At 47.5% G+C, this 10699-nt stretch overlaps 1 protein-coding gene across 1 annotated transcript; it reads right to left on the bottom strand.

Annotated features, from left to right (window-relative positions):
* Positions 1-1154: 1154 nt before the first annotated feature.
* On the bottom strand, positions 1155-10558 carry gsk3ab (glycogen synthase kinase 3 alpha b). The gene is made up of 10 exons (XM_076991129.1): positions 9976-10558; positions 6265-6452; positions 5718-5801; positions 5022-5132; positions 4790-4920; positions 4421-4625; positions 4173-4268; positions 3575-3761; positions 3378-3455; positions 1155-3219 (listed from the first exon to the last, which is right to left on the bottom strand). The coding sequence occupies exons 1-10, from the start codon at positions 10148-10150 to the stop codon at positions 3152-3154; spliced, it is 1323 nt and encodes a 440-aa protein (XP_076847244.1). The 5' UTR covers positions 10151-10558; the 3' UTR covers positions 1155-3151.
* Positions 10559-10699: the final 141 nt, after the last annotated feature.

Genomic DNA, 10699 nt, shown 5'->3' with positions numbered 1-10699 from the left:
TAACCATAATCTTATAACACGATCAAAGATCTGCAGGCACAATTTCTCACATCACATCTATTTGTTAGTTATATTGTTTTTGGTAGGTGGCTTTCTGCTGGTGACCAAGGGGTTATTTAATAATTGGGGGCTTATTATTTAGTTACACAGATTGTTAGCAGCCTACAGGATACCCATAATACCTAAATAATATTCTGAATATTCTGTAGTGGATGGATGCAAACTGTTCTGGGGTAATAATGTCATACTGTTAGTGTCATTTTAAAACCTTGAAATTCATCCAGCACAGATTAAGTGAGAGTGCAGTAATTGTGGAAACCCTGTATTTCACCTGACAGCAGACTGCACCCAAGGACCTTCATAATTCTGTGGAAAAGATCTCAACCTGCTTAAATCCAGAGACTCTTTAAATGTCAAAGAAATACATTTGTATACACATTACCTGTAGCCATATTATGTAAAAATACAGACATGGCTGTATTATCTCCTGGCTCATGCTGTACTGCATAAGAAAACTGCAAATTTCAAAACCCTGCGAATTGAGCTTTACACATAATAGACCTGCTCACAGAGATTTTTTGTACCCCTTACTTATGACCTGCCAATAAGCAAATGTGTTTTACTCCAACAGTATAACTAAATAATTGTACTTATCTTTACACACATCTTTGTACGTGACAGTGTTTCCTGTGTTTTGTATTTGATATTGTTTCTCAATAAAAAATATATATAAAAAATAAAATAAAGAAAAACCAGTGTAACTAATTGAAGATCACTGTGAACCGTGGGACATCAGCAGACTCCTGACCAGAGGCTCCAAACACGTACCCATTCACTTATATATTTACAATTCACTTATACATTTAGGCTTTCAACACACCTCAGCCTGTTTGTTAATCTATTTTGCAGGCCCTTCCCAGTTGGTTTGGCTCTACTACCAGGGTGTGTTTACACTGCACACTATGTTTTCTTTAAACTTTTAATTTTAAACTAGAAAGGGATTTTTTCCAGCTTGGTTTACAAAGCTGGATATCATATATAAAGAGACACTAAAATAATTGAGTATGGTTTAATTAAAGTGCTTAAAAAGATTCGGTGACTGACTGTCGGCGAATTACACAGATTACGCTGCACAAAAATTGCCCAGAAGCAGCCACACTTTATCACTTTATTAATGAGTTTAATTATTTATACCAACAAACAAAAACAGTTTCTCTCTCCCTCTCTCCCCCTTACCCATTCACTCAATCCTAGATGGGCTTAACAGTTCCCGAGTCTGTGTGTGTGTACGTGTGCATGTGTGCTCACGTACATGTATACCTGCACCTTGGAGAATATTCCAAATGAAAACGCTTATGGAATGTTCTGGAAAACAGATTCATATTGTCCAGCACATTCCACTATATCATCAGGTTTGTAATACGAATGATATTCTAATAGCAACTCTCACACAAGTCTCTTCCCTATCTGATAAAAAAGTAATCAATACAATAAATAAAACAATCAAAATAACATTTATGACAAGAGGGTGTGAACAGGAAGGGACGGAGAGAGAAGAGAGGGAGAGAGAAAGTGTTTTGTTCAGTTTTCTCCCCTCTATCCAAAGAGAGGGCGGCTGAAATGTTATGTACAGCAGAGAGAAATGGGGAGAGGAAAAAGAAGGAAAGGAGAGGTAGAGCAAAAGAGAAAGAGAGAGAGAGAGAGAGAGAGAGAGAGAGAGAGAGAGAGAGAGAGAGAGAGAGAGAGAGACTGGCCACTACCTGATGCAGTGCTACTCCACTAGAAAGAAAAGTTACAAGAACAACAGAATAACGATAACAAAAAATAACAAAAAGTAAAAGGTACATGGTATTTACATATTGGGGCTGAGAAGGGGAAAGAGGGGATTGGTTGAGAGGGAAGGACGGAAAGCAGGAAGGACAAAAGGCTCCAGATACATGGGCGACTTCCACTTGTAGAGGGTTTGCAAATTAGTCCGGTGAGGAAGGACATCTGTGCGTGGATGTGTGCGTGTGTTGTGTGTGTGTGTATGCATGTGTTTGGAACTATGATACTTACAATGATTCAAGATCAGATTAATCACAGATCAGCAGCCATTTAAACATTACATATTGTCTAAGTCTACTGAAACACACACACACACACACGCACCCTATCATAGCATGACAGACTCCCATGGATTGGAGCTGTGAGCACTTCCATACATGTGAAGACCAGACCCTCACCCTGACATGTACAGAAAAGCAAGAGTGTGTGTGGGTGTACAGGAGAAGACAAGGACACAGACCCTTTTCTGAGTGAACTCAAACTGAAGTAAGCTTTGAGACCCCATCCATCAGGCGTCCCGACAGCCATGCTAGATCAGCGCTCACCGTCCATATCGGTGCAGTTCAGTGGCCTGGAGACGACAGCTGATCCCAGACCTGTCTTCTGAGACCGGTGTGATCCCTGGTTTAAGGGGAATCCTTTCTCAGTATTGGCAGAGAGAGAAAGGGAGGGGGGGGGCGTTGAGCGCGTGTTCGTTTCGAGAGCCTAACGGCACCCTCACACTCTTTCTACGTGTTCCTGACAAAAGTGCAAAAACAGTGGATGATTCTGGGCACACGGACACAAACCTCTCACATACTCGCTGCTTCATAAAAACATTTTGATTCCACACTGCCTTCAAAAACATGGTCTCGTTTAAGAAAAAAAAAAAGCTTTAAAATTCATTACATTTTAAGAGCAAAGTAAAATAAAAGACTACCCTTGCAATTTGTGGATGCAAGACTTGCAATCTTGTCTAAAATGTAATAAAATGGGTGGACCTCTAAACATACAATGAGGGTGATAACTGTGCTTTACTCCTCCTGCCACTAGGGGTCAGCAATGCCTCAGAGAACCATTCTTTGCCTTTAAACCACACAGACGAAACAAAAAAATTGAAAACAAAACAGATAAAAACTGGGTCCTGTTGAAACCCACTTGACAGGTGGCTGCACGTGACCGATGTGTCCAGAGTCTGGGCGGGTTTGTGGGCGGGTTTGTGAGTGTGAAGAGGCCAGACTGGTGCTGGAGCTCTGACAAGGCAGGACTGAGACAGCAGGAGGACGAAGAGGAGGAGGAGGAGGAGGAAGGGTGGGGTCGTTGCAGTAACCCAGGAGGACAACGCTCAGGTGCTGTTGCTTAGGGCCCCCGGCGCCGAGCTGGACTGGGCCGAGCTGTCCGACACGCTGCCGTCTGTGGACAGCGAGAACATTTGTTACACGCACGCACGCACGCACGCGACCTAATTCATGCAGTCATAAACAATAAATACATGCCACGTATGTATGTATACACACACTCAAGCAAAAAACACACACAGCACACACACGGGGCAAGACAGCCTTCCATACCGTGCGAGACAGACGTGGTCTGTGAGCGTGCGTGCGGAGGAATGAGGACAGAGTTCAGCTGCGGCTGGATGGACAGCTCTGAGGGGAGAGAAGAGCCGTTAAACGCCCCACAGCGCCACGCCCACAACAACCTCAACACAAAGCCCCACCCCCACTAACATAACCCCCCCCCCCCCCCCCCCCCCCGCCACACTGACCCACGGGGCTGAAGTTGAACAGCTGGGGCAGCTCGCGACCGCTGGGCAAGCGGGCGGCGGGCTGACGTAGCTCGTCGAAGAAGGCGTGGGCACAGGCCTGGAGCGGCGAGAGCCGTGTGACGGGCGTGTACTCCAGCAGGCGAGAGCACAGCGAGATGGCCTCCGGGGGCGTCCGCGGCTTGAACACCTAATTGCCAAAAACACACACAAGGGCGCTTGACTCGCACAAGATCACCGGCGTTCGCCGACTGCAGAGGCGCCGGCGCCGTCTGACGGTTTTGGGGGTGGGCTAGAGCTTCGAGTTGGGTCAACTGAACCCCCTGCTAGTTAAGGAGATGCAAAGTGGAGGCAAACGGCGCTGGTGTTGGACGGGAGCCTGGGCGTCTGGGCGAACACGGTTGCCAAGGTTATTGCTATTAATGTTATCCCATAAAAGCCGGGAAAGCACCAGAAACTCTTGTTGCAATCGACCACCCACAAAAACACGCCAGGACCCGCCGCTGCTGCAGGGTAACCGCGAGCAGCGTTAGGCCAGCGCAGGACCCATCGTGCCCCTCTCTGAGCTCGATTACTCTGGGCTGCCCGGTAAGGCACACACCTTCGTCCAAGGATGCGCCTTGATCTGTGGGAACTTGAACTCTGTGTAGTTGGGATTCATCTCCCGGATCTGTTCTCTCGTAGGCGTCCCCAAAACCTGCAGGAAAGGGAAGAACTGGGTCAGGACGAGAGAACACCCCGGCGCGGGACACAAAAGCGGGACGAACACGCCCCCCGGAAACGTCAGGCGGCACGACCGAGCGCATTCCGTTTGTCCCTCCGCGTGTGATGCACGCATGCGGGTCTCACCTTTATTATTTCAACTAGCTGGTCCACCCCGCTGTCGCCGGGGAAAATGGGTTGCCCCAGCAACAGCTCAGCCAATACGCAGCCGGCTGACCAGATATCGATGTTGGAGGTGTAGTCTGTGGCTCCAAAGATGAGTTCGGGGGCACGGTAATACCGCGAGCAGATGTATGAAACATTTGGCTCGCCACGAACTAGCTGCTTTGCACTGTGAGAAGACAAAAGAGAGAATAAGTGGTCACTCAGCCAAAACAAACAAACAAACAAAGACAAATATAAAAACACCAGAAGCAAGTCTTCACACCAATGCTCCCTGCAACCTTTCCGCCAGTGAGTCTAGCGAGGGTAGTGTTTAGGTAAACACAAACACACCTGCCGAAATCACACAGCTTGAGGACGGCTGTGTCTGGGTCCACCAGGAGGTTCTGTGGTTTGATGTCTCTGTGGCAGACGCCTTGGGAATGAATATAGGCCAGACTGCGGAATAACTGATACATATACACCTGAGGAAGGGAGAGAGAGAGGGAGGGAGAGAGAGATTCCCGTGAGCATTTTGGCTCAGCCAAGGTAAACACATTCGGCCCACTGCTGCAGGGTCACTCACTTTGACGTAGATGATAGGAATGGTGGTCTTGGCCTTGTTGAAGTGGCGTGCCACCCTGTACACAGTCTCTGGTACATAATCCAGAACGAGATTCAGATACACTTCATCTTTCTGAGAGAGGGAGAGGGAGAGAGAGGGAGAGAGAGAGAGAGGGAGAGAGAGAGAGAGAGAGAGGGAGAGAGAGAAAGAGAGAGAGAGAGAGAGAGAGAGAGAGAGAGAGAGAGAGAGAATGCTAAAGGTTAACAGCTCATATGGATAGTTAAAATCAAGGCTGCATAGAGTCTGGTGTGTTGAAGGGCTCTCCCAGATCTGGGTCTCCTTCACCACAACACAAGGGTGCAATAACACAGCAGGTGTGTTCTGATATCACAGAAGTGTTCTGGCCTACAGAAGCACTCCCACTAGCTCCTCAAGGGCCATGCCTGCTGGGTGCTGGGACAAATCTAAAGTGTTAATATGACCCAGAGGGCATGTGAACATTGGAAGCACAGTCCAATGTAGTCTAGACCGCGGTCTCAATGTGTAGCAATGGAGAAGATCAAATGCCCTCCAAAACTGAGTCTGTGTGTGTGTGTGTGTGTGTGTGTGTGTGTGTGTGTGTACGGGCAACAGTGAGGAAGAGAACGACATGTTTATCTGAGCACATTCTGAGAGGACACTCTCTGTACCCCCCCACTCGGGGAGGGTTTCCTCTACCTTCTCTCCGCTGGAGTAGAAGAAGTATCGCAGCCTGACGATGTTGCAGTGGTCCAGCTTACGCATGATCTGCAGCTCTCGGTTCTGCAGGAACAAGAAGAGTGAGAGATCCGTTCACACACTTCCACAGCCTGGTTCCCCCATGATCACGCACTGAAGAACAACCACCCCCCTACCCCCACACATGGGACATACACCAGGAGCAAACCTCAAACTACACTATTTAATATGAAACTCAACACCGTTATTCAATGCCAACATTGTTTATGCATCTAACCTTTCCTTTCCCTGGCTAAAAGAAAGTGATTCTTTTAACGACTAATTGTTATGACAGGACATACAACTTGGAACTCTGGTTTGATGGGGTGTAAAAATACAACCTAGTATCAGCTCTATCTTATGGTATCTGGTTATGCCTACTTAATACAAAAAGCTAAACTTTAGTTTGAACTAATCTAAACCTTAAGTTTAAGCTAAACTTAAGAGTAGGGGACTGGTCCAGGATCTTAACAGAAGTTTCTTCAGGTTCTGCCATCATCTCTTGTACCTTGAACCTTTTGTCCTGTAGCACTTTCTTGATCGCCACCATCTCCTGGCTGTCGATGAGCCGGGCCTGATACACCACTCCAAAGGAACCGTTACCGATCACCTTAATGTCCGTGTAGGACACCTCCTGCGGGCGGTCAGGACCCTGGCCGGGCGTGGCCACTACCGTGGTCACTTTCCCGCTGTCCCCTGAGGACGTACAGAGACAGAGAGGGTTCAAGCCCAGGACGCCTCCGTGGGAAAGTTTTAGCGAGCGTTCCTCTGTGACGTGGACACCAGGGAGAGTTCTGGGAGCCGGCGCAGTGAGTCACGAACCTTTGTGAGCAAAATTTACACCACTGAAAAATAAATGATGAACCCGTCACAGAGTTATCAGAAGGTCGAGTATTGTTCGTGACTAAATGCTTAACAGTTGCTATTCAACGATCACACTTTTTGAGTTGCTTGTGTGACAGACTACAAAAAGAGAACTTACAACAGAATATTTTTGAAAGATATAGATTGCAGCGCTGTGGTTTCAGGTGTGCTCTAATTAGGTTTGCACTGCCCTGGACCGTCATGTTGAAACTATCTTCTAAGAAAACCTGGAGAAACAGCAATATGCAGCAAAGCTGGTAAATGAGGAAGCAAAAACACACTTGCATTGTTGCGAAATCAGTACATTTGCACAGCTGCAAAATCCATACATTTGCTGTTTTGGTAGAGTGGTCCACGCCTGACTAAAGCTGACTTGCCATCGAACAGTTGAACGGTCACATCTGCAGGACGCGGAAGTCAAACCACCATGGCGGCACAGCTGCTCTGAGGACCCACCTAAAGTCTCAAAGCACCGGGCATCTCTCGGTGTTGACGTGAACAACCCCTAATGCGCTCCAGCGAGTGCTGGTAACCCAACACCTGCGTGTAGATATCTGCCTCTTCCCAGCAGCATGGAGCCAGGACCACGACTTATCGCTGAATCTGCGAGAACACACACTTTTGGTGTATTTGAACAGAGACGGGGAGAGTCTGGGCCACCACACAGCACCTGAGACCAGCAGGCTGGTTTCTGGGTCAGTTTCTCTGCTCCCCTGAGCAGTACAAACAGGGAGCAACCTGATCTCAGATCTGCACTTCTAAATTTGATATTCGTTATGAATACAATGAATGCCTATGGGCAGGAAAGCCCTGGAGGCGATGGGCCTTCCTCTCTCTCGCTCACAGACTCGAACGAACACGGTGATTCATAGAGTTCAGCCAACACCAATTTCCTGGAACATACTGAGCACAGACCGCTATGACATTCACCATCCTCTGACAAACACATATATAAAAGTGAACATGTATTTAAAGACTCCATTATTTCCCTTAGACAATAGTGAGCGAAGGTGCTACTTCCCCGTATAAAGCACCAAGCACGTTGTTTTGCGGGATTAAGCAGCCGTACGTCGTGCCGAGCGGCCACACCATCCTCGTGCACCTCGGCAGGCCCGAGCGGTACAGCAAGCGCTCCATTCTGTCGTGATGTTGCCTTGGACGCCAGCGTGTTGCATAACAACAGGGGAAAAGAACCCTTGGCATCCCTCCCTCCCAGCACGAATACAGCCAATCACACCCTCGGGGACACCCCGCCACACGGCTCAGCCGGGAGTGAAGGCTTCTGTTGGGTGTACCTGTGGAACCTCTAGCGGGTGGAACCTCTGGGAATGCATAAAACTCAGACAAATGCCAAAGCAATATTCTCACTTATTTACACCTACGAGAGGAACGAGACAGGTGGCACAAATCTGGACCGAAATTTGGACACCACATTAAAACGTGATTTTTGCAGAAACCAGAACCATTAAATCCATTTATAATATTCACAGGGGGAGTTTTGAATTAAACATGATGTCCCCGAACCGCCTGGTCTTGAATCACACGTCAAACATTTGGTTCCAAATTAATGAGCATATAAGAACAGTATTTTTAGTATTCAACTTTATGCACCACAGCCCTGCATTTGCATTTTGTGGTGGGTCCCCACACTGGCATCAAAAATCTGCAGATTCATCACAGAAATGGTAGCCACAGTTTTATATCCACAGAGCTGGAGTGTGACAGATGAACCTGAAGATGCCAAGAGCTGAGTTCTGTAATTATAGTGCAGGAGACTGATCAAAATCAGCGCACATCTCTGCCATCTGGGACTGGAGACTGATTTTTGTTTTTGACGACCTGCATAAAGGAGGAGACTCGGCGTCTGTATTTAAAGTGCGAATATTACACGATCAGAATCCGAATATTGTCAAATTCAGCTGCAAAAAATAAATAAATAAATTTGCTGGATTGCCACACACTGCACTGGAAATAACCAACCTGAACACTGGCCATTGTAGCTACTGAGGTTTCCTAGTCTCGGTTTCGAGTCATGGCCAAAGTGACACCAGCTTGGTCCATAAGGGTGTTTACATGTACGCACAGATGTCACAGGGAACAGGACAGTACAGTCCCATTACCAGGACAGTACAGTATAGTCCCATTACCGGGACAGTACAGTCCCATTACCAGGATAGTACAGTATAGTCCCATTACCGGGACAGTACAGTCCCATTACCGGGACAGTACAGTCCCATTACCGGGACAGTACAGTCCCATTACCAGGACAGTACAGTCCCATTACTGGGACAGTACAGTCCCATTACCAGGACAGCACAGTCCTATTACCAGAACAGTATAGTCCCATTACCTGGACAGTACAGTCCTATTACCAGAACAGTATAGTCCCATTACCAGGACAGTACAGTCCTATTACCAGGACAGTACAGTCCTATTACCAGGACAGTACAGTCCCATTACCAGGACAGTACAGTCCCATTACCAGAACAGTATAGTCCCATTACCAGGACAGTACAGTCCTATTACCAGAACAGTATCGTCCCATTACCAGGACAGTATAGCCCCATTACCAGAAGGGTGTGAAGAACTATTCTGCTCGTTTACAGAACAGGAACAGGACAGGAAAAATCTGTCAATTTGTGGCACAGCAAAGAATCATTTACTGCTTTACAGTACAGCAGAAACCACCAGAAAACAAACAAACAAAATCTTCAAGTAAGCTTTTTACACAGATTTATATTGTTTCCGCCATAGCTACTTGTTTCAACTCGCTAATGAAACAGGAGACCCTGTCAGGACGAGAGCCCCGACAACACTCGCGTCCTACCACCATACGCGAGTATAACGGCCAAACACGAATACGTGTTAAATGGGGTTTAGACAAATAAACTCTGAAGTGCCGAGAAAATGAGGATGTTGCTCCTGGACGCCGTTTGCAGGCGGCCACACCAGCTAAGCTAAGCGACTAGCCAGCCGAGCTTTGTTCTGGTGGGCCAGCTGGAACCCAGCGAAGCCACCGGAGCGCCGATCATCATCTCCGCGACCGAGGACAGGGGCGGTTTGGTTGTTTCTAGTCGTTTTAACCCCACAGAACTCACAGTGCGACGGGTTCGCCGAGACACCCGGAGCCCTCGGTCCCCGGTTAACGAAAACAAGGCTAGCTAGCGAACCTGCCCATCATTAGCCTAGCGCGCTAGCTAACCAACTAGCAACCTAAAGTAGGTTAACGCAAACTTTGCCAAAATCGCGCAAATAATCAATCGACCGATGCACAATTTAGAAGTAAACACCACACGCGGGTTTCTCCGCTCCGCGGGGACTGAGCGTACTGGGACCGGTGTAATAAATCACTTACTGCTCAGCTTCAAGTTCCCAAAGGCAGACGAGCTGCCGCCGGAGGCCTGAGGAGCCCCGGCCTTTCCTGAAGCACTCCCGCCCGCGACTGCCGATCCGGCGGCGGCCGCAGCGGCTCCCGGAGCTCCCGGTGGCTCGGCAAACGAGCTAGTCCTGGGCCGCCCGCTGCCGCTCATTTTCTGATCTGAGAGTATGCAGGGGCAGGGGGAACGTGTGCCGACAAACTAGGGCCAGCCGTTGAATGGGTGCGTTAATTTAAAAGACGATAACCGTTATAAAAATAAAGACCGCTTGAATGGTATATCGGTGGGGTTGTAGCTACGTCTTCTCTTTCTTCCCCAGACTGGTTGTGCAGTTGGACCTGACGTATGGCAACGTGCTGATTGCATTGTGGGTAATGAAGTTTAGATGTGGCCCAGCGAGAGTCAGTACTACAATCTTAAGATACTGAGCACACGAAAAGACGAATCATTAAAACACTGTTTTCTGTGAATAAATCGGTCTAAATTGGTGGAGCTCTGACAAAATAATGTCTTGCATAGGCAACACTTTTACATATTTTATTAATACAACATTGCATTGCATTCTCTTGTGTCTGGCAACGTTCATCAAATCATTTTCGTTCTTTGGCTATGAGCGGGAAATTTTCTAAGCCTTCGATAAAGAAAGCAAATATGAATATTGTTTTTCACATATAAACATTACATTCGAACAAGTAATTAAGA

Source organism: Brachyhypopomus gauderio, unplaced genomic scaffold (genome assembly GCF_052324685.1).
Source record: "Brachyhypopomus gauderio isolate BG-103 unplaced genomic scaffold, BGAUD_0.2 sc81, whole genome shotgun sequence".
Classification (NCBI taxonomy): domain Eukaryota; kingdom Metazoa; phylum Chordata; class Actinopteri; order Gymnotiformes; family Hypopomidae; genus Brachyhypopomus; species Brachyhypopomus gauderio.
The sequence above is the reverse complement of the archived record's forward strand: the minus strand, read 5'-3'. Positions and strand labels throughout refer to the sequence as shown.